The following is a 26,294-nucleotide window of genomic DNA, read 5'->3' on the forward strand; positions in this document are numbered from 1 at the left end:
GAATAAATGCACAATATAAATGCACAAAAATATTTTCCACTTTGGAGCACCCTTTGTAGATTTTGAACTAGTGCCTTACAAGAGACAAACTTTTTCTTACCAATAGACACTATTGGTAAAACCTTTCACGGTCTCTTCAAATTACAATTCAAAATATCTAATACACAGTAGACAGTAGATAAACTACAACTTTGTTTATTAGGGTGCTATGTATATTAATGAGAAAAAGCAGGCATAGCACATGCAATATATAACTGGCCTTCATTAATCACCAGCTAAAATGTAATATTATTAATTAAAATTTCAATAAATAACCTATAACAGCAATATTACAATGTAATCATTCATTACATTTAAGGAATATCTAAGCTTTATACGGTAACAATTGTTACCTTCTACACACCTCTAGACCCTCTTGTGCAATCTAGCAGAACAGAAACTCTAAGATCAGATACCATAGTCTCCTCCTGTGACCTTTGCAGTGTTTCTTCTATGCAGTCTACCTGATTAAATCAAGGAGACAAACCATATATTTTGTTAGTTGAAACTGGAATATCAATTCAATTAGCACCAATAAAACTTCAAGATTTCATTTTAATCTTCAGTTCTGAAAAACCAAATAAGTTAGTAACTCCCTCTTCCCTCCAATCTTTCTACATTCCTAGACGGACTTAAATTTCAATTTTCTATTGTTGCTTTATCAGGGTAACTTGGAAAAGTAAAACAGTGGAAAGAGACATCATCAGTGCAAAATTTGCATATTTTCATGCATCATTCAAAAATCAGACCAATTTTACCAAGTCTGGACAGAAAATTTTCTTACAATATTAGGGATGCTCCAACTAGATTCATGTATGCATTTCATTATAAATCAAATGTGATCTATGTCAATTACACAGGTAAGGTATAGAATCGCCACATCAAGAAAATGTGTTTCAACAATTTATTCCCAATTGAGTTATATATACACAACTACATTGCTGCAATTGCAAGGTTTTATAACACTGATATGCTTTGGAACTGTGTTCTTTAATTTAGGGTAAAATTGAGGAAAGGGGGTCGGTGACCTATTCAGGATTCTACCTGACAACAGGCCTGGATTACGTGGTTGCTAAGGCAAAAGGAGCACCCAGTTTGCTTTACTGGGAAGAAAGTGCAAAGTGTTCGCACTTGTAGACAATGGCAAAAGCAACTGTGATGACAGTGGACAGACTCCAAGTCCCAGGGAGGTAGGTATTAAGAATGTCAGGTTGCAAACATTATACTTTAAACTGGCTATTTAATTCCAAGATAGAGTTAGAGGTCTGAAGGATTGCTAATAAGCATTCCTACTTGGATACAAGGCCCAAAAGTTCCCCAAACTAGACACAAGGCTCAGCAAGCATCAGGGCTTAGTACTGAAGAAGTCATATCAGACTTGAATGATTAGCTGTTACTCTCTCCACAGAAGCTGCCAGGCTTGCTAAGTATTTCCAGCGCTTTCTGTTTTTTATTTCAGATTTCCAGCATCCGCAGGATTTTGCTTTTATATCAGGACTCAAAAGGTATTCTTTTAATTCCCCTCAAATAGATTTCCTCTTCCTATCCCCACATCCTGCTGAATCCCAGACACAACAGGTGACAAGAGGTTAAGCTACTCATAGGCCTCTGTAGAAGTGCTTCTTGTCCTAGCAGAGATATATGACAGCAGTAACAAGTGACTCACTAAATAACAACCCTACTCTTTGTGGAACCATCCACCTCTGTTTGTAGTTCCACTACTCCCTGTGTGGGAACATCTTAGGCACAAAGCAATGCTGTATAAATCCTGCACCTGAAGTTCAATACGGTGCATTGCCCAAATCTCAATCATTTGTGGGCTCTAACTATTTTGTAGCCGTACTTAACTATGTGCTGCATTTGCCATATTACTCCTTAATTCCCATAAAAACAGGCAAATAAAATACCATTCAATAATTAACTTCTGTGGTCCTCCAGTACGTTACCCACCAGCTCCTGTTCCAAAGGTCCTGTTCCAAGGTATAAAGAAGCCATAACTATTCTCTTCTTAGCCATTTTGATGTGTTCCTATTCATACAGATCAAAACAAAGCACTAAGTGAATTGCTCATTCAGAGAGTCAGTGCAGACATGATGAGCCGAATACCTCCTTCTGCGCAATAACAATTCTGAGATTCTGTAATTCAGTTCACTATTATGCAAATTTATAAGGGTAATACTGCTATTCAACATAAAACTGAGGCAACAGGAATTCATTAGAAATTGAAAGCCCAATCTCCATTAGTGTCAACTATAACTCTGTTCCTACTGACCCATACTGCCTGGTCATAAGAAGGTGAAGTCAGAGTTGGCGACTTATTATAATCCTTGTTTTTTTTTACTATTCGTTGTTTAATTATATTGCATTTGAAGGAAACAGGATTTTATTTTATGTAAGAAAGCACACGTATGTAAACAACAAATCATTGTTCACTATTAATGTTTTATCGTGGTAACTTTTATCCTATTATGATTTTTCATTAGGATTTACTTTATAATAGCACAATTTTAAAATGAAATTTCCTTCTCTATTTAATCTCTCAGATTTAACACAGTTAAGAATTGGAAGAGTTTATTTTAAAGCTCTGAACCAATTTCTCCACAAATACCAAAGATAATGAATTTACACTTTTCTTTTTGCAACACGTCATATCTATGCCCGTCAATCTATGAATGAAAATTTCCCACTCTTTTTTACCCAATGTCAGATACAGCATATGGCTGGACAGAGGGTAAAACTGCTACAACTCCACAGTTCAAACCACTAAATCAGCCTCAGAAAAATATTTCTGATATGACATTTATAGTACTCATACCTGTTACCCTTCTTCTGGGCAAGACCGCAAGTCAGTATTGGAATTTAGGCTGTTCTGTACCGTGGCATACACTCAGCAGCAAACTGGCCAAGAGTGCCCAAAACCATTTCACTTGAGCCACCTGCTACTATAGAAGGGAGAAACTCAATCTCTTAGTCAGTAAGGAATGAAACTCAGATTGCAGAGATGAAAAGGCACATTGTGCCCTGCTCACCTTTTCATTGTTACTATTGCTTCATTGCAGCAAAAAGTGCACATATTTAAATGAAACTCCCAAAGCACAAATTCCATTGGCAGTCCATATTACTCTCATTACTCATCTTGGGATGTGGGCATTACTAACAAGGCTCCACTCTAACTGGCCTGAGAAGGTGGTAGTGGACCTTCTTGATCTGCGGCAGTGTTGTTACAGACGCCACTTCAGTCGACAAGCAAGAGTCAACCATGTTGAAGTGGACCTGGAGTTACATATGGCCCCAGCAGGCAAGGACTGCAGCTGTCCTCCAAATGACATGACTGAACCAATTGGATTTTTTATGACAATGTGGCAGCTTCATAGTCCCAATTCAAATTCTCAAACTACCATGGTGAGATTCAAACTCACATGCTCTGGATTTTTAATCCAGGCCTCAAAATTACAGTAACAAAACCATTACACCACCACATTGAAGAGTCGCACATAGAACTTTAAAAAAAACCTCTTCAGCTTTACTCAAACATGGCAGGAAATGGCTAATCAAACTCAGATGCAGATAGAAACTAGACACAGTTGCATCCTCTGATCATGAACAAAAAGGAACAGGTGCCATAGCAGATCAAAGTCTCAGCCATCATTAACACAAACAACTGAAAACCATCATACTTTGTTATAGAGTGCAGGAGCCTAGTACAGGCATGCTTGTGAAATGGTAACGTATATATAAAAACAATCATTAGACATTTTTCCAAGGTAATTGATGGGATAAAGATGGGCTTGTGGAACAGCATATACAAAAACCAACTCCAGCATTGAAAAATGAAATGTTACTGGTCTTTACTGGCCAAATTTAGACGGTACCTTATATACAAGAAGATACTGTGCACCTGCTCTGACTATAATCTAAACCAGTTTGCACATTTAAATTAACTCATTAACTCACCTTCATTGTGTCATAGAATTCGGAGGGAGTGTTCAGGAGCTTCACCTGACTGCCTGAAATCCCAAAAGTTGGAACAAGTTCCCCAATCCACTGGAATCGTTGAATGTTGTGTGCAGAAACATAGCAAGGAGACGACGGCAGGTCAGCCTGTGGTTTGGTTTGACATACTAATGGAGCCAACAGCAGGTATGAAGATCTAGCCACAAAAAAACCTCGTTAAAAAATAGCAGGTTAGTTGTGAGTGTGCACAAGTATTTACACAGAGAGCTGAGTTCTGAAGAAGAGTCATACGGACTCGAAACGTTAACTTTGTTTTTCTCTCCACAGTTGCTATCAGACCTGCTGAGTTTTTCCAGAAATTTTTGCTTTTGTTTTACATAGAGAGCAGTTATTACATGTTGATCAAGTCCACTTTATCTAGATAGTCACAAAATGGTAAAAAGTTTTCAATTAACGGAAGTCAACAGCTCTATCGACATTTATCAGAACACAATAATTAATAAGTTCATTTTCTAGTTCAGTGTTGCTCGTGGCATTTTTCAAAACGTAAGCTTCTCTCAGTACAAGATGTATGTTTTTAAATGCACCACGGCTCATCAGCGTTCTGCTTGGAATAACGGACAGATAGCAGATATGGGACACATAGCAGTTCTCAAATCCAACTGTTTATTCATCCATTCACTTAACACGCCACATACATCGTAGAAAATTAAAAACAAGACAAGATTTCCACACTTCCACTTTCGTGCATGTCTTGTGATGATTTACAATAGTGTTAAATTACAGATTCCAACAAAAAAGCTGATCGGCTGTCAATTTCTAAGGAAGATTCTCCTGACCAGTTGAGATATACTGAGAGAAAAGTTGTGCATGCATCCCACTTCAGCCCTTGTTGGAAATGCATAACATTCAACAAACTAGATTATTATGATCCTTCTAGAGATCGATAACTTTTTAAAACTGATGAATTTGCCAGCGACTGATGGAAATTACTGAAGAACAAGCTTTAAAGTTTTAAAACTTATACTGCAACAAACAAACGAAAACCAACATAGATCAAAGATTATTTAACAGGCAACGAATACACCAAACCAAAGAAAAGGTACTTTCACATTAACTAACAATCGAGATACATATTACAACCCTTTTTGATGTGCATCGCACTTTCGGCAGATGGTAAGCATTACAGGAACAGGTATAAAGTTACCCATAGCTTTCCAATAGACTCACTTCTCCCTGCTCACTAGGTATAACGATCCAGTGTGCTTCAAAAATCATCCCACTCAGCCGGAGTCTTCCAGAAACGACTTCCAGCAGCAAGGCCCACTTCAGCGACTCCTTGTTACTAAAAGCTCCACAAGTCCAGTAATTTCTGCTCCCTTCCTTTCGAACAATAAACCAACTCTTACAAGCATCCAACTTAGTTGATAACACCCAAACAGTTCACCCTGCTCTCACAGCAGTAGCTTTGTAGCTTCTCCACAGAGCAGTAATCTGCTTTGTCTCCCTCTCTGTGCTTCACAAAGCAGCTGTCCCTTTCTGTGAGTTACAGTGGAAGCTGTCACTTGATATTTCAATAGGTTTCTATTTGAGTTTCTCTCCTGTGGCCGCCAGACCACATGGGTCTGTCTCCGAGCAGAGGTGTTTAGCATGACCGCCATCCCTCCACCTTTCCAGCACATCATTTCACCTTAAATTAAAGACGACATTTTTAAAACATAACCGTCTTGTAAAATCCAGCATTCCTAACAAGAACAACAGGTCAGTAGTTGCTGTTTTATCTGATCTTGGAAGAGACAGGAATTTACAATCAATTGCTAATCTACAAAGAAAAGTTTGGCTCAGTTATCTACTTACAACAATCAGAATCTGTGTCCTTAAAGGGATACAGCTACACTTTAGCAATAGAACGATACATTGTGCTTTGTATGGTGTAACACACCCATCATTATAATACAGTGCATCTGAGTAATGCCTTTGAAAAATTTTGTTTGTTGTTTGAGTAATAATTTTGTTCACAAAGTCCTGCCGTTCACAGGGGTTAAGTTCCCAAGAAATCTCACAAAGGAGAAATTGTGAACGGCAAACATACTTTATAATGGGAGTGAATTAGATTTCTTTCATTCATTTATGGGAGGCCAGCATTTATTTCCCATCCCTAATTGCCCTTGAGAAGGTGGCGGTGAGCTGCCTTCTTGAACCGCTGCAGTCCCTGTGGTGTAGGTACACACACACAGTGCTGTTAGGGAAGGAGTTCCAGGATTTTGACCCAGCAACAGTGAAGGAACGGCAATATATTTCCAAGTCAGGATAATGAGTGACTTGGAGGGGAAGTTCTAGGTGGTGGTGCCCTTGTCCTTCTAGGTGGTAGTGGTCATGGGTTTGGAAGGTGCTGCCTAAGGAGCCTTGGTGAGTAGTGCAGTGCACCTTGTAGATGGTACACACTGCTGCTACTGTTTGTCAGTGGTGGAGAGAGTGAATGTTTGTGGACGGGCTGCCAATCAAGCAGGCTGCTTTGTCCTGGATGGTGTCAAGCTTTTTGAGTGCTGTTGCAGCCACACTCATCCAGACAAGTGGAGAGTATTTCATCACACTCCTGACTTGTGCCTTGTAGGTGGCAGACAGGCTTTGGGGAGTCAGAACGTGAGGTACTTGCCACAGGATTCCTAGCCTCTGGCCTGCTCTTGTAGCCACAGTATTTATATGGCTAGTCCAGTTCAGTTTCTGGTCAATGGTAACCCCCAGGATGTCGATAGTGGGGGATTCAGTGATGGTAATACCACTGAACATCAAGGGGCGATGGTCAGATTCTCCCTTGTTGGAGATGGTCATTGCTTGACACTTGTGTGCTGTGAATGTTACTTGCCACTTGTCAGCCCAAGCCTGGACATTGTCCAGCTCTTGCTGCATTTGGACGTGGACTGCTTCAGTATCTGAGTCGTCGCGAATGGTGCTGAACATTGTGCAATCATCAGCGAACATCCCCACTTCTGACCTTGTAATGGAAGGAAGGTCCTTGATGAAGTAGTTGAAGATGGTTGGGCCTAGGGCACTACCCTGAGGTAGTAGCCATCCCAAAATTTGACATTTTTAAAGGAAACTGAGGCAATAAAAAACTTTGGGTAGATTCAAAACAATTTAACTGAAGAAATTGTTCTTTTCTTCTTGCATTGTCAAACAATGTAAAACTGGTCAATTACAGTGTAGTACAAATTACAGTACAGCACTTTACTGGAGAGTGGAGGTAGAGGGAGTGGGTGACATGGCTGATGCAGACATTGATGTGGATGAAAAGAACAATGTTATTGTTGACTGCTTTGCCTTTTGCCTTTCAATCTTGTGTAGTTCTCGGTGAGGAACAATAGCAGTGTCAATCACTCTACAAAGACAATGCTTCTTTCCATGCTTGTGTCATGGTCTGTTGCCTGTTTTTTTCAAATCTTCAACTGATCTTCTATGGTCTTGGTTGTGAATTGAGCTACCTTAGGCTCTTCTTCCTGCTCCTGTTTAGTTTCATTTAATTTCATCAGTTCTACCAATTCTTCCACAGAGACTTCCTCTCGATGAGAACTCATCCATTTAAGCTGTGGTGATGCCTTCAAATCCCTCCCCTCCAACTTGTTTTGCCAAGTCAACAATCCTGGCCACTTCATCCACATTGGGGAACCCTGTGAAATCGTTCACAGCCTCAGGCCAAACTTTTTTCCAGCAGGCATTTATGGTTGAAGCTCTAACTTCATCCCATGAGTCCTTAATTATGCCTCCTGCTATGAGGATGTTGGATTCTTTCCAGCAGCCACAGACTGTGGTTAAAGGTCTGCTTACAGGAGATGAAGGATGTGGCTGAAACTTCGTCGGGTGTAGTAAGCCTTGAATGAGGCAATGACCCTCTGGTCCACTGGCTGGATAAATGAGGTCATATCTGGGGGTAAAAACAAAACGTCAACATCAGAATGGCTCTCTACAAGAGTGTGTGGATATCCTGGTGCATTATAGACGGTCAGTAGGACCTTGAAAAACAGGTTATTTTCCCTCAGATAAGTGTGGACCTTTGGCAGAAAGCAACCGGCAAACCAGTCTTCAAACACTGAAGCTGTAACCCAGGTATTGCTCCAAAAGCCTGGCAGATGAGATTCACTTTTCCCTTTAAAAGCTCAAGGGTTTTCTGTCCTATAAAGCAGCATAGGTTTACATTTTAAACCAGCCACATTGGCACAAAGCAGAAGTGTCAGCCTGTCCTTTGCGGCTTTAAAACCAGGAGCTGTCTTTTCTTTCGAAATGTAGGTCCTGTTTGGCATCTTCTTCCAGAACAGGCCAGTTTTGTCTGTATTGAAGATCTGCTCTGCCTGGTAGCTCCTCAATGTATTCCTGCAGCACCTTGGGAAACTCTCCTGCAGCGGCCTGGTCAGCTGAAACAGCCTCCCCACCAACTTCACCTTATGCAGCCCGAAATGTTTTTTTTAAAGTGATTGAACCATCCAGTACTGGCTGAGAATCCTTTCGAAGTCAAAGGAGAGGCACCTTCTGCACCACCTTCATTGTCACCGGTGACACCAACACTATCCTCTTTACTACCCTTTATGTGGTGGTACAATTCAAGGGCTTTGTTTCGAATGATTAGACCATTAACTGGGGTCCTCTTTTGATGTTGGTGCTCTATCCACAAGTTGAGTAACTTCTCCATTTCCTCCAAGTATGGATCTCTCCTGCACACAAAAGTTAACTTGGGAGTAGGACTCGCAGAAACACTAACACTGGCCCTTATTCTTTTCTTCAGACTGCCTAATGTTTCTGATTGTGGATTCCTTGACAGAGTATTCCCTGTAGCACTTGTACCATTTTTCAGTCTAACTAAGATTGTGACTTTTTGTTCAAGTGTCATCAGTTTCCTGGGATGTTGTCTGCTTGGCTCTAACTCACTCACTTTTAGTAAAGGGCTGTACTGTCCTGTACTGCTAAATACCTGTACTGGTCAGGAGTTACAGTCCTGTATCCTGCAAATCACAGCAAACCACACGCAGTTAGAGATCACACATACATAGTCCGTACATTCTACATGGAAAAGACAACACAGAAACATTGTTTTTGTGGCTTCTAAATTCAGTCTTTTATCTATTTCAGGACCAACATACGTTCAGGTGAAAAATCTTCAATGTTAAATCACAGAAGGGCAAAAATTTGGGGCCATGAAGCACGATTGGGTGTACAAACACTTTCAAGCAGGTAATCAAATTTGCGATGAATGGGTCGTGAACAGCAGGAGTTTACTATATTTTTGAACTATTTTCTAAAGGTCAATAAAATTATTAACGTGCGGAAACAAAAACACATCATGCTATCTTTAAATTCAGTCATGACATTTGTGTAACATTAACATCTGATCATGATTTAATAGATTAAAGAACACGTAAATCATACATAGGAACAGGAGAAAGCCATTCAGCCCCTCGAGCAAGTCCCTTCCTAACAGCACCATGGACGTACTGACACTACATGGATTGCAGCGGTTCAAGGAAATAGCTCGCCACCACCTTCCCCAGGGCAATTAGGGATGGGCAATAAATGCTGGCCTTGCCAACAAAACCCACATCTCATGCAAGAATAAAAAAAAATCATGGCTGCTCTATACGTCAACTTCATTTACCTACCTTAGCTCCATATCCCTTGATATTCATGCCGAACAACAATCAATTGATCTGCCTTGAAAGCTCCAACATCCCAGCATTTACAACCTGGGACAATTGGAGCTTTCAAGGCTGAATACAATTGGGATACAATTTATATGACACATGGACAGATCTGATGAGCAAAATTCACTTTGTCAGATATCAAATCAGCCCAAGTGATTTATAGATCGTACAATGTAACTCCACATCAATTATCATTTATAACATATTTTAATAAAATGAGAATTATTAAAGTTAGAATGGATATTCAATTGTAAATTCAAAGGACATCACCACTCAGGTTATAGAGTGATTTCACTGTTAAACTTATTCCTTACATAAATATAAACATAAGATAGTATTACAAATATAAGGTTTATGAGATTGCTATGTTTTGGGACTTTGTCTTTAAATTTAGGGTAAAATGAAGGGGTTATGTTACCTGTTCTGATGTTAACAGGCTGAGAAAGGAAAAGAACAGAAGTAAACCCTCAGCAGCTAAGGATATCTTTGGGTGGTTCCAGGAGAATTGAATGTCTGTTTAAAGCACAGTGTAACGTATACTTGTAAAATTAATTATTTCTGGTTGTGTTAAAAGTAAAGAGGGAAAGTTTTGTTCTCTCATTTAAAGTTTAAGTTGCCTACAAAAATGTTTAGTCAATGGTACTTTTAGTCTACTGTTACAGTGGAAGTCTTAAAATGTGAAATCTTGTCCTGTCATCCGATCAGCTACTAACTGGAAGTTTGAATTTCTCGACAAGGATCATAACATAGTCACTGATAAATCCAAAAAGAATTCAGCAGAAATGTCTTTACAGAGAGAGTAGTTAGTTTGTGGAACATGTTATGGCATAGGAGAAATAGTGTAGATACATCTGAAGAGAAGCTAGATATGTAGTTAGTCCCGGCTTAAAGTTGTTTCACTTTAACATCGTTCATATAATAGGGACTATATATCCGTTCAACATTGCAGCATTCACTATGATGTTGTTTGCCTGTTCTGTGACTTGCACATCCCATATGCACGCATGGCATTTTCTGACATTTTGCCCAGCACCGCTGAGGTCCGCACATCACGGGACCTTTTCTGTTGCTCTTCTTTTGTCTGCTCCCACTCTCACGAAGTCCGGAAATTCTTCAGCTGCTCCTTACACTGGCCAACTTCTGCCACTGGATGGAGCCCAGTCCCTCAAACCAGACAGCTAGTGAGAGCAGTTTTTACATTTATATTCCATTTCTTTTATTTTTTTAAATTTATTTTCTTTTGAAGGCGATTTCATTTGTGAATGTAAGCAATTCGGAATGTATGCAATTCGGAATGTATAACATTGCAACTTATAATTTTTATATATTTTTTCTGATGAGAAAGGTCCTAAAGAGCCTAATTACTGCACAGTGTTTCTTTTATTTTACAAATTATTTCTGCCAGGGACGCACAGTACTAACATGTACAGTATTTCAACATGTACATTTATTTTCCTGAAGAAATGTCCAAAAGAACCTCACTCAGGCTTTAACATGGATTCCTAAGGGAAACTATGATTCCCTGGAAGTTATTTCATCTAAAGTCACAATTTTAAGGAACGCAACCATAGTGAGGACATACTGTACATGAGGGAGAAAGGAACAGGAGGATATAATGGTGGGGTTGGATGGGCGGCAGGTGGTGGTGGCGGGGTTGGGGGTGGGGGGAGGTGGATGTTGCTGATTGGCCAATTGGGCCAAATAATCTGTTTTTGTGCTGTGTGTTCTATGTAACAATAGTGTCTGTGAATTAAAAATATATTTTGCACATTATGAGAAAGATCTGGCTAACAATGCCTTCAAAACAATTTAATATCACTTCAATAATTTCCCACAGCTACAATCTTCTAAATTGTCCAATAAGTCAAAACCATTTTAATTCACTGCTTGAATCTAATGATTAAATAAAAGCGGATCTTAAAAATTGTAGCATTGAGCAAAATTCCCCAACAGATTTTCCAGAAATCCGAGAAAGCAGTTTTTTCAAGTGTTTCTAAAAAGGTTTCTGTTGAGTTGTGCAAAAAAGGAATTTCCTCTAAGCGGTTTTTGTGGGGTTATTTATGAAGTTATGACTCCGGCGGGAGGCTGGGTGTATTCTCCGTGTGGAGGAAGGAGAGAAGCTGAATTACAAACCCCCAAACTCCCTGAAGGAGAGAGAGAGACACCAGCGGGGGAGATGCTGCACCGGCTCACAGGGACCCGGGAAGGTTTCCAGTCACTGACACAGCTACAAGCCGCTGCTGATAAACAAGCCGCTGCCGCTTTCCTGAGTCTCTGACCAGGAAGAGTCCGGCCTCAGGCTCAGGGCCTGACTCCTCCCTCAGTCACTCCGCCCACCCCCCACACAAACTCCGGCCTGGAAAGGGGACACACTCACACTCACACCGGGTAAAACTCACCTCCGCTCCCTTCTCCGCAGTCCCGCTTTAAACCTCGTCAAACCGGCGGCGAATGGTTTAAATAACGACTCCAACAGCCTGTACGCGGCCATGGGAGCCGCCATCATTGCCGAGTGAAGCATCCTGGGAAAGGGCAGAGGGGGGGTCAGCCTGCAGCTCCACACCCTGCAACCTGCAGACAGAGCACACACTGCAACCTTACACACTGCAACCTGCAGACAGAGCACACACTGCAACCTTACACACTGCAACCTGCAGACAGAGCACACACTGCAACCTTACACACTGCAACCTGCAGACAGAGCACACACTGCAACCTTACACACTGCAACCTGCAGGCAGAAAACACTGAAACGTTACACACTGCAACCTGCAGGCAGAGTACACACTGCAACCTTACACACTGCAACCTGCAGACAGAGCACACACTGCAACCTTACACACTGCAACCTGCAGACAGAGCACACACTGCAACCTTACACACTGCAACCTGCAGACAGAAAACACTGAAACGTTACACACTGCAACCTGCAGGCAGAGTACACACTGCAACCTTACACACTGCAACCTGCAGACAGAGCACACACTGCAACCTTACACACTGCAACCTGCAGACAGAGCACACACTGCAACCTTACACACTGCAACCTGCAGACAGAAAACACTGCAACCTTACACACTGCAACCTGCAGACAGAGCACACACTGCAACCTTACACACTGCAACCTGCAGACAGAGCACACACTGCAACCTTACACACTGCAACCTGCAGACAGAAAACACTGAAACGTTACACACTGCAACCTGCAGGCAGAGTACACACTGCAACCTTACACACTGCAACCTGCAGACAGAGCACACACTGCAACCTTACACACTGCAACCTGCAGACAGAGCACACACTGCAACCTTACACACTGCAACGTGCAGACAGAGCACACACTGCAACCTGCAGACAGAGCACACACTGCAACCTTACACACTGCAACCTGCAGAGCACACACTGCAACCTTACACACTGCAACCTGCAGACAGCGCACACACTGCAACCTGCAGACAGAGCACACACTGCAACCTTACTGCAACCTGCAGACAGCGCACACACTGCAACCTGCAGACAGAGCACACACTGCAACCTTACACACTGCAACCTGCAGACAGAAAACACTGCAACCTTACACACTGCAACCTGCAGGCAGAGTACACACTGCAACCTTACACACTGCAACCTGCAGACAGAGCACACACTGCAACCTTACACACTGCAACCTGCAGACAGAAAACACTGCAACCTTACACACTGCAACGTGCAGACAGAGCACACACTGCAACCTTACACACTGCAACCAGCAGACAAAAAACACTGCAACCTTACACACTGCAACCTGCAGACAGAGCACACACTGCAACCTTACACACTACAACCTTACACACTGCAACCTGCAGACTGAGCACACACTGCAACCTTACACACTGCAACCTGCGGACAGAGCACACACGGCAACCTGCACACAGAGCACACATGGCAACCTTACACACTGCGACCTGTGGACAGAGCACACACTGCAACCTTACACACTGCAACCTGCGGACAGAGCACACACGGCAACCTTACACACTGCAACCTGCAGACAGAGCACACACTGCAACCTTACACACTGCAACCAGCAGACAGAAAACACTGCAACCTTACACACTGCAACCTGCAGACAGAGCACACACTGCAACCTTACACACTGCAACCAGCAGACAGAAAACACTGCAACCTTACACACTGCAACCTGCAGATGGAGCACACACTGCAACCTTACACACTGCAACCTGCAGGCAGAGCACATACGGCAACCTTACACACTGCAATCTGCAGACAGAACACACTGCAACCTTACACACTGCAACCTGCAGACAGACCACACTGCAACCTTACACACTGCACCCTTACACACTGCAACCTGCAGACAGAGCACACATGGCAACCTTACTCACTGCAACCTGCAGACAGAGCACACAATGCAACCTTACACACTGCAACCTGTGGACAGAGCACACACTGCAACCTTTCACACTGCAACCTGCAGACAGAGCACACACTGAAACCTTACACACTGCAACCAGCAGACAGAAAACACTGCAACCTTACACTCTGCAACCTGCAGACAGAGCACACACTGCAACCTTACACACTGCAACCTGCGGACAGAGCACACACGGCAACCTGCACACAGAGCACACATGGCAACCTTACACACTGCGACCTGTGGACAGAGCACATACTGCAACCTTACACACTGCAACCTGCGGACAGAGCACACACGGCAACCTTACACACTGCAACCTGCAGACAGAGCACACACTGCAACCTTACACACTGCAACCAGCAGACAGAAAACACTGCAACCTTACACACTGCAACCTGCAGACAGAGCACACACGGCAACCTTACACACTGCAACCTGCAGACAGGGCACACACTGCAACCTTACACACTGCAACCAGCAGACAGAAAACACTGCAACCTTACACACTGCAACCTGCAGACGGAGCACACACTGCAACCTTACACACTGCAACCTGCAGGCAGAGCACATACGGCAACCTTACACACTGCAACCTGCAGACAGACCACACTGCAACCTTACACACTGCACCCTTACACACTGCAACCTGTAGACAGAGCACATACTGCAACCATAAACACTGCAACCTGCGGACAGAGTACACAGTGCAACCTTACACACTGCAAACTGCAGACAGAGCACACACTGCAACCTTACACACTGCAACCTGCAGACAGAGCACACACTGCAACCTGCAAACAGAGCACACACTGCAACCTTACACACTGCAATGTTACACACCGCAACCTGCAGACAGACTACACACTGCGACTTTACACACTGCAACCTTACACACTGCGACCTGCAGACAGAGCACAAACTGAAACCTTACACACTGCAACCTGAAGACAGAACACATTGCAACCTGCAGACAGGGCACACAATGAAACCTTACACACTGCAAACTGCAGACAGAGCACACACTGCAACCTGTAGACAGAGCACACACTGCAACCTTACACACTGCAACCTCCAGACAGAGCACACACTGCAACCTTACACAATGCAACCTGCTGACAGAGCACACACTGCAACCTTACACACTGCAACCTGTAGACAGCACACACTGCAAACTTACACACTGCAACCTGCAGACAGAACACACTGCAACCTGCAGACAGAGCACACACTGCAACCTTACACACTGCAACCAGCAGACAGAAAACACTGCAACCTTACACACTGCAACCTGCAGACAGAGCACACACGGCAACCTTACACACTGCAACCTGCAGACAGGGCACACACTGCAACCTTACACACTGCAACCAGCAGACAGAAAACACTGCAACCTTACACACTGCAACCTGCAGGCAGAGCACATACGGCAACCTTACACACTGCAATCTGCAGACAGAACACACTGCAACCTTACACACTGCAACCTGCAGACAGACCACACTGCAACCTTACACACTGCACCCTTACACACTGCAACCTGCAGACAGAGCACACATGGCAACCTTACTCACTGCAACCTGCAGACAGAGCACACAATGCAACCTTACACACTGCAACCTGTGGACAGAGCACACACTGCAATCTTTCACACTGCAACCTGCAGACAGAGCACACACTGAAACCTTACACACTGCAACCAGCAGACAGAAAACACTGCAACCTTACACTCTGCAACCTGCAGACAGAGCACACACTGCAACCTTACACACTGCAACCTGCGGACAGAGCACACACGGCAACCTGCACACAGAGCACACATGGCAACCTTACACACTGCGACCTGTGGACAGAGCACATACTGCAACCTTACACACTGCAACCTGCGGACAGAGCACACACGGCAACCTTACACACTGCAACCTGCAGACAGAGCACACACTGCAACCTTACACACTGCAACCAGCAGACAGAAAACACTGCAACCTTACACACTGCAACCTGCAGACAGAGCACACACGGCAACCTTACACACTGCAACCTGCAGACAGGGCACACACTGCAACCTTACACACTGCAACCAGCAGACAGAAAACACTGCAACCTTACACACTGCAACCTGCAGACGGAGCACACACTGCAACCTTACACACTGCAACCTGCAGGCAGAGCACATACGGCAACCTTACACACTGCAACCTGCAGACAGACCACACTGCAACCTTACACACTGCACCCTTACACACTGCAACCTGTAGACAGAGCACACACTGCAACCATAAACACTGCAACCTGCGGACAGAGTACACAGTGCAACCTTACACACTGCAAACTGCAGACAGAGCACACACTGCAACCTTACACACTGCAACCTGCAGACAGAGCACACACTGCAACCTGCAAACAGAGCACACACTGCAACCTTACACACTGCAATGTTACACACCGCAACCTGCAGACAGACTACACACTGCGACTTTACACACTGCAACCTTACACACTGCGACCTGCAGACAGAGCACAAACTGAAACCTTACACACTGCAACCTGAAGACAGAACACATTGCAACCTGCAGACAGGGCACACAATGAAACCTTACACACTGCAAACTGCAGACAGAGCACACACTGCAACCTGTAGACAGAGCACACACTGCAACCTTACACACTGCAACCTCCAGACAGAGCACACACTGCAACCTTACACAATGCAACCTGCTGACAGAGCACACACTGCAACCTTACACACTGCAACCTGTAGACAGCACACACTGCAAACTTACACACTGCAACCTGCAGACAGAACACAGTGCAACCTGCAGACAGAACACACTGCAACCTGCAGACTGAGCACACATTGCAACCTTACACACTGCACCCTGCAGAGAGAGCACACACTGCAACCTTACACACTGCAACCTGCAGACAGAGCACACACGGCAACCTTACAGACTGCAACCTGCAGACAGAACACACTGCAACCTTACACACTGCAACCTGCAGACAGAGCACACACTGCAACCTTACACACTGCAAACTGCAGACAGAGCACACACTGCAACCTTACACACTGCAACCTGCAGACAAAGAACACATGGCAACATGACACACTGCAACCTGCAGACGGAGCACACACTGCAACCTTACACACTGCACCCTGTGGACAGAGCACACACTGCAACCTGCAGACAGAGCACACACTGCAACCTTACACACTGCAACCTGCAGACAGAGCACACACTGCAACCTTACACAATGCAGCCTGCTGACAAAGCACACAGTGCAACCTTACACACTGCAACCTGTAGACAGAGCACACACTGCAACCTTACACACTGCAACCTGCAGACAGTGCACACACTGCAACCTGCAGACAGAGCACACACTGCAACCTGCAGACAGAGCACACACTGCAACCTGCAGACAGAGCACACACTGCAACCTTACACACTACAGCCTTACACACTGCAACCTGCAGACAGAGCATACACTGCAATCTTACACACTGCAACCTGTGGACAGAGCACACACTGCAACCTGCAGACTGAGAACACAGTGCAACCTGAGACACTGCAACCTGCGGACAGAGTACACACTGCAACCTGCAGACAGAGTACACACTGCAACCTTACACACTGCAACCTGCAGACAAAGAACACATGGCAACCTTACACACTGCAACCTGCAGACAGAGCACACACTGCAACCTTACACACTGTAACCAGCAGGCAGAACACAATGCATCCTTACACACTGCAACCTGGAGACGGAGCACACACTGCAACCTTATACACTGCACCCTGTAGACGGAGCACACACTGTAACCTGCAGACAGAGCACACACTGCAACCTTACACACTGCAACCTGTAGACAGAGCACACACTGCAACCTTACACAATGCAACCTGCTGACAGAGCACACAGTGCAACCTTACACGCTGCACCCTGCAAAACAGTACACACTGCATCCTTACACACTGCACCCTGCAGAGAGAGCACACACTGCAACATTACACACTGAAACCTGCAGACAGAACACACTGCATCCTGCAGACAGAGCTCACACTGCAACCTTATGTACTACAACCTGCAGACAGAGCTACACTGCAACCTGCAGACAGAATACTAATTGCAACCTTACACTCTGCAACCTGCTGACAGAGCACACACTGCATTCTTACACACTGCAACCTGCAGACAGAGCACACACTGCAACCTTACACACTGCAACCTGCAGACAGAACACACACTGCATTCTTACACACTGCACCCTTACACATTGCAACCTGCATACAGCGCACACACTGCATCCTTACACGCTGCACCCTGCAAAACAGTACACACTGCAACCTTACACACTGCAACCTGCAGAGAGAGCACACACTGCAACATTACACACTGAAACCTGCAGACAGAACACACTGCATTCTTACACACTGCAACCTGCAGACAGAGCACACACTGCAACCTTACACACTGCAACCTGCAGACAGAACACACACTGCATTCTTACACACTGCACCCTTACACATTGCAACCTGCATACAGCGCACACACTGCATCCTTACACACTGCAACCTGCAAAACAGTACACACTGCAACCTTACACACTGCATCCTGCAGACAGAGCACACACTGCATCCTTACACGCTGCACCCTGCAAAACAGTACACACTGCATCCTTACACACTGCACCCTGCAGAGAGAGCACACACTGCAACATTACACACTGAAACCTGCAGACAGAACACACTGCATCCTTACACACTGCAACCTGCAGACGGTGCACACATGGCAACCTGCAGACAGAGCACACACTGCAACCTGCAGACAGAGCACACACTGCAACCTTACACACTACAACCTTGCACGCTGCAACCTGAAGACAGAGCATACACTGCAATCTTACATACTGCAACCAGTGGACAGAGCTCACATTGCAACCTGCAGACAGACAACACACTGCAACCTTACACACTGCAACCTGTGGACAGAGTACACACTGCAACCTGCAGACAGAGCACGCACTGCAGCCTTACACACTGCAACCTGCAGACAGAGTACACACTGCAACATGCAGACAGAGCACACACTGCAACCTTACACACTGCAAGCTGCAGACAGAACACACACGACAAACTTACACACTGCAACCTGCAGACAAAGAACACACTGGAACCTTACACACTGCGACCTGCAGACAAAGTACACACTGCAACCTTACAGACTGCGACCTGCAGACATAGCACTAACTGCAACCTTACACACTGCAACATGCAGACAGTGTACACACTGCGACCTGCAGACATAGCACACACTGCAACCTTACACACTGCAACATGCAGACAGAGCACACACTGCAACATTACACACTGCAACCTGCAGACAGAGCACACAGTGCAACCATACACACTGCAACATGCAGACAGAGCACACACTGCAACCTTACACACTGCAACTTGCAGACAGAGCACACACGGCAACCTTACACACTGCAACCAGCAGACAGAGCACACACTGCAACCTTACACACTGCGACCTGCAGACAGAGGACACGTTGCAACCTTACACACTGTGACCTGCAGACAGCGTACACACTGCAACCTTACACAGTGCAACCTGCAGACACAGTGCACACTGCAACCTGCAGACAGAGCACACACTGCAACCTTACATACTGCAACCTGCAGACAGAGTACACACTGCAACCTTCAGACAGAGCACACACTACAACCTGCAAACAGAGCACACATGGCAACCTTACACACTGCAACCTGCAGAAAGAGCACGCACTGCAACCTTACACACTACAACCTGCAGACAGAGCACACACTACAACCTGCAGACAGAGCACACATGGCAACCTTACACACTGCAACCTGCAGACAGAGCACACACTGCAACCTTACACACGGCAACCTGGAGAGAGAGTACACACTGCAATCTTACACACTGCAACCTGCAGACAGAGCACACACGGCAAGCTTACACACTGCAACCTGCGGACAGAGCACACACTGCAACCTGCGGACAGAGTACACAGTGCAACCTTACACACTGCAAACTGCAGACAGACCACACACTGCATCCTTACAAACTGCAACCTGCAGACAGAGCACACACTGCAACCTTACACACTGCAACCTGCAGACAGAGCACCCACTGCAACCTTTCAGACTGCAACCGGCAGACAGAGCACACACAGCTACCTTACACAGTGCAACCTGCAGACAGAGTACACACTGCAATCTTACACACTGCAACCTGCAGACAGAGCAGACGCTGCAACCTGCAGACAGAGCACACAACGCAAACTTACACACTGCAACCTGCAGACAGAGCACACACTGCAATGTTACACACTGCAACCTGCAGAGCACACACTGCAACCTTACACACTGCAATGTTACACACTGCAACCTGCAGACAGACTACACACTGCGACCTTTCACACTGCAACCTTACACACTGCGACCAGCAGACAGAGCACACACTGAAACCTGACACACTGCAACCTGAAGACAGAACAAACTGCAACCTGCAGACAGAGCACACACTGAAACCTTACACACTGCAACCTGATGACAGAACACACTGCAACCTGCATACAGAGCACACCCTGCAACCTGCAGACAGAGCACACCCTGCAACCTTACACACTGCAACCTGCAGACAGAGCACACACTGCAACCTTACACACTGCAACCTGCACACAGAGCACACACGGCAACCTTACACACTGCACCCTGCCAGGAGAGCAAACACTGCAACCTTACACAATGCAACCTGCTGACAGAGCAAACACTGCAACCTTACACACTGCAACCTGCAGACAGAGCACACACGGCAAACTTACACAGTGCAACCTGCGGACAGAGCACACACTGCAACCTGCGGACAGAGTATACAGTGCAACCTTACACACTGCAAACTGCAGATAGACCACACACTGCAACCTTACAAACTGCAACCTGCAGACAGAGCACACACTGCAACCTTACACACTGCAACCTGCAGACAGAGCACCCACTGCAACCTTTCAGACTGCAACCGGCGGACAGAGCACACAAAGCTACCTTACACAGTGCAACCTGCAGACAGAGTACACACTGCAATCTTACACACAGCAACCTTCAGACAGAGCATACGCTGCAACCTGCAGACAGAACACACGACGCAAAAATAAACACTGCAACCTGCAGGCAGAGCACACACTGCAATGTTACACAATGCAATCTGCAGACAGAGCACACACTGCAACCTTACACACTGCAATGTTACACACTGCAACCTGCAGACAGACTACACACTGCGACCTTTCACACTGCAACCTTACACACTGCGAACTGCAGACAGAGCACACACTGAAACCTGACACACTGCAACCTGAAGACAGAACACACTGCAACCTGCAGACAGAGCACACACTGAAAACTTACACACTGCAACCTGATGACAGAACACACTGCAACCTGCAGACAGAGCACACACTGAAACCTTACACACTGCAAACTACAGACAGAGCACACATGGCAACCTTACACACTGCAACCTGCAGACAGAGCACATACGGCAACCTTACACACTGCAACCTGCAGACAGGGCACGCACTGAAACCTTACACACTGCAAACTGCAGACAGAGTACACACTGCAACCTGCAGACAGAGCACACCCTGCAACCTTACACACTGCAACCTGCAGACAGAGCACACACTGCAACCTTACACACTGCAACCTGCACACAGAGCACACATGGCAACCTTACACACTGCACCCTGCCAGGAGAGCACACACTGCAACCTTACACAATGCAACCTGCTGACAGAGCACACACTGCAACCTTACACACTGCAACCTGTAGACAGAGCACACACTGCAACCTTACACAGTGCAACCTGCAGACAGAGCACACACTGCAACCTTACACACTGCAACCTGCACACAGATCACACACTGCAACCTTACACACTGCAACCTGTAGACAGAGCACACACTGCAACCTTACACACTGCAACATACAGACAGAGCACACACTGCAACCTTACACACTGCAACATGCAGACAGAGCACACACTGCAACCTTACACACTGCAACATGCAGACAGAGCACACACTGCAACCTTACACACTGCAACCTTACATACTGCGACCTGCAGACAGAGCACACACTGCAACCTTACATACTGCGACCTGCAGACACAGTGCACACTGCAACCTGCAGACAGAGCACACACTGCAACCTTACATACTGCAACGTGCAGACAGAGTACACACTGCAACCTGCAGACAGAGCACACACTACAACCTGCAGACAGAGCACACATGGCAACCTTACACACTGCAACCTGCAGAAAGAGCACGCACTGCAACCTTACACACTACAACCTGCAGACAGAGCACACACTACAACCTGCAGACAGAGCACACATGGCAACCTTACACACTGCAACCTGCAGACAGAGCACACACTGCAATCTTACACACGGCAACCTGGAGAGAGAGTACACACTGCAATCTTACACACTGCAACCTGCAGACAGAGTACACAGTGCAACCTTACACACTGCAAACTGCAGACAGACCACACACTGCAACCTTACAAACTGCAACCTGCAGACAGAGCACACACTGCAACCTTACACACTGCAACCTGCAGACAGAGCACCCACTGCAACCTTTCAGACTGCAACCGGCAGACAGAGCACACACAGCTACCTTACACAGTGCAACCTGCAGACAGAGTACACAACGCAAACTTACACACTGCAACCTGCAGACAGACTACACACTGCGACCGTTCACACTGCAACCTAACACACTGCGACCTGCAGACAGAGCACACACTGAAACCTGACACACTGCAACCTGAAGACAGAACACACTGCAACCTGCAGACAGAGCACACACTGAAACCTTACACACTGCAACCTGATGACAGAACACACTGCAACCTGCAGACAGAGCACACCCTGCAACCTGCAGACAGAGCACACCCTGCAACCTTACACACTGCAACCTGCAGACAGAGCACACACTGCAACCTTACACACTGCAACCTGCACACAGAGCACACATGGCAACCTTACACACTGCACGCTGCCAGGAGAGCACACACTGCAACCTTACACAATGCAACCTGCTGACAGAGCACACACTGCAACCTTACACACTGCAACCTGTAGACAGAGCACACACTGCAACCTTACACACTGTAACCTGCAGACAGAGCACACACTGCAACCTTACACACTGCAACCTGAAGACAGAACACACTGCAACCTTACACACTGCAACCTGCAGACAGAGCACACTGCAACCTTACACACTGCAACCTGCAGACAGAGCACACACTGCAACCTTAAACACTGCAACCTGCAGACAGAGCACACACTGCAACCTTACACACTGCAACCTGAAGTCAGAACACACTGCAACCTTACACACTGCAACCTGAAGCAGGGCACACACTGAAACCTTACACACTGCAAACTGCAGACAGAGCACACACTGCAACCTGCAGACAGAGCACACACGGCAACCTTACACACTGCAACCTGAAGACAGAACACACTGCAACCTTACACACTGCAACCTTACACACTGCAACCTGCAGACAGAGCACACACTGCAACCTTACACACTGCAACCAGCAAACAGAACACACACTGCAACCTTACACACTGCACCCTGTAGACAGAGCACACACTGCAACCTTACACACTGTAACCTGCTGACAGAGCACACAGTGCAACCTTACACACTGCAACCTGTAGACAGAGCACACACGGCAACCTTACACACTGCAACCTGCAGACAGAGCACACACTGCATCCTTACACACTGCAACCTGCAGACAGAGCACACACTGCAACCTTACACACTGCAACCTGCAGACAGAACACACCGAAACCTGCAGACAGAGCACACACTCAAACGTTACACACTGCAACCTAAAGACAGGACACACTGCAACCTGCAGACAGGGCACACACTGAAACCTTACACACTGCAAACTACAGACAGAGCACACATGGCAACCTTACACACTGCAACCTGCAGACAGAGCACATACGGCAACCTTACACACTGCAACCTGCAGACAGGGCACGCACTGAAACCTTACACACTGCAAACTGCAGACAGAGCACACACTGCAACCTGCAGACAGAGCACACCCTGCAACCTTACACACTGCAACCTGCAGACAGAGCACACACTGCAACCTTACACACTGCAACCTGCACACAGAGCACACATGGCAACCTTACACACTGCACCCTGCCAGGAGAGCACACACTGCAACCTTACACAATGCAACCTGCTGACAGAGCACACACTGCAACCTGACACACTGCAACCTGTAGACAGAGCTCACACTGCAACCTTACACAGTGCAACCTGCAGACAGAGCACACACTGCAACCTTACACACTGCAACCTGCACACAGATCACACACTGCAACCTTACACACTGCAACCTGAAGACAGAACACACTGCAACCTTACACACTGCAACCTGCACACAGAGCACACTGCAACCTTACACACTGCAACCTGCAGACGGAGCACACACTGCAACCTTACACACTGCAACCTGCAGACAGAGCACACACTGCAACCTTACACACTGCAACATGAAGACAGAACACACTGCAACCTTACACTATGCAACCTGAAGACAGAACACACTGCAACCTTACACACTGCAACCTGCAGACAAAGCACACACTGCAACCTTACACACAGCAACCAGCAAACAGAACACACACTGCAACCTTACACACTGCACCCTGTAGACAGAGTACACACTGCAACCTTACACACTGTAACCTGCTGACAGAGCACACAGTGCAACCTTACACACTGCAACCTGTAGACAGAGCACACACGGCAACCTTACACACTGCAACCTGCAGACAGAGCACACACTGCATCCTTACACACTGCAACCTGCAGACAGAGCACACACTGCAACTTTACACACTGCAACCTGCAGACAGAGCACACACTGCAATCTTACACACGGCAACCTGGAGAGAGAGTACACACTGCAATCTTACACACTGCAACCTGCAGACAGAGTACACAGTGCAACCTTACACACTGCAAACTGCAGACAGACCACACACTGCAACCTTACAAACTGCAACCTGCAGACAGAGCACACACTGCAACCTTACACACTGCAACCTGCAGACAGAGCACCCACTGCAACCTTTCAGACTGCAACCGGCAGACAGAGCACACACAGCTACCTTACACAGTGCAACCTGCAGACAGAGTACACAACGCAAACTTACACACTGCAACCTGCAGATAGACTACACACTGCGACCGTTCACACTGCAACCTAACACACTGCGACCTGCAGACAGAGCACACACTGAAACCTGACACACTGCAACCTGAAGACAGAACACACTGCAACCTGCAGACAGAGCACACACTGAAACCTTACACACTGCAACCTGATGACAGAACACACTGCAACCTGCAGACAGAGCACACCCTGCAACATGCAGACAGAGCACACCCTGCAACCTTACACACTGCAACCTGCAGACAGAGCACACACTGCAACCTTACACACTGCAACCTGCACACAGAGCACACATGGCAACCTTACACACTGCACCCTGCCAGGAGAGCACACACTGCAACCTTACACAATGCAACCTGCTGACAGAGCACACACTGCAACCTTACACACTGCAACCTGTAGACAGAGCACACACTGCAACCTTACACACTGCAACCTGCAGACAGAGCACACACTGCAACCTTACACACTGTAACCTGCAGACAGAGCACACACTGCAACCTTACACACTGCAACCTGAAGACAGAACACACTGCAACCTTACACACTGCAACCTGCAGACAGAGCACACTGCAACCTTACACACTGCAACCTGCAGACAGAGCACACACTGCAACCTTAAACACTGCAACCTGCAGACAGAGCACACACTGCAACCTTACACACTGCAACCTGAAGTCAGAACACACTGCAACCTTACACACTGCAACCTGAAGCAGGGCACACACTGAAACCTTACACACTGCAAACTGCAGACAGAGCACACACTGCAACCTGCAGACAGAGCACACACGGCAACCTTACACACTGCAACCTGAAGACAGAACACACTGCAACCTTACACACTGCAACCTTACACACTGCAACCTGCAGAC

The 26,294-nt window shown here is 46.2% G+C and overlaps 1 protein-coding gene across 3 annotated transcripts in view; it reads right to left on the reverse strand.

Moving 5' to 3' along the window:
• Positions 1 to 12,203, reverse strand: part of pgs1 (phosphatidylglycerophosphate synthase 1) — a 61,560-nt gene extending 49,357 nt beyond the window's left edge. For 2 of the 3 annotated variants that reach the window (XM_078571141.1, XM_078571143.1), the window contains exons 1-4: positions 12,083 to 12,203; positions 3,994 to 4,189; positions 1,990 to 2,067; positions 404 to 503 (exon numbers count right to left, since the gene is read on the reverse strand). In XM_078571141.1, the coding sequence (XP_078427267.1) occupies positions 404 to 503; positions 1,990 to 2,067; positions 3,994 to 4,189; positions 12,083 to 12,189 (481 nt within the window). In that variant the 5' untranslated portion in view covers positions 12,190 to 12,203. The remainder of the gene's footprint in view (positions 1 to 403; positions 504 to 1,989; positions 2,068 to 3,993; positions 4,190 to 12,082) is intronic. The other variant, XM_078571142.1, reaches the window with a different exon arrangement.
• Between the last annotated feature and the right edge of the window lie 14,091 nt (positions 12,204 to 26,294).

Source organism: Cetorhinus maximus, chromosome 24 (assembly GCF_964194155.1).
Source record: "Cetorhinus maximus chromosome 24, sCetMax3.hap1.1, whole genome shotgun sequence".
NCBI classification, from domain to species: Eukaryota; Metazoa; Chordata; class Chondrichthyes; order Lamniformes; family Cetorhinidae; genus Cetorhinus; species Cetorhinus maximus.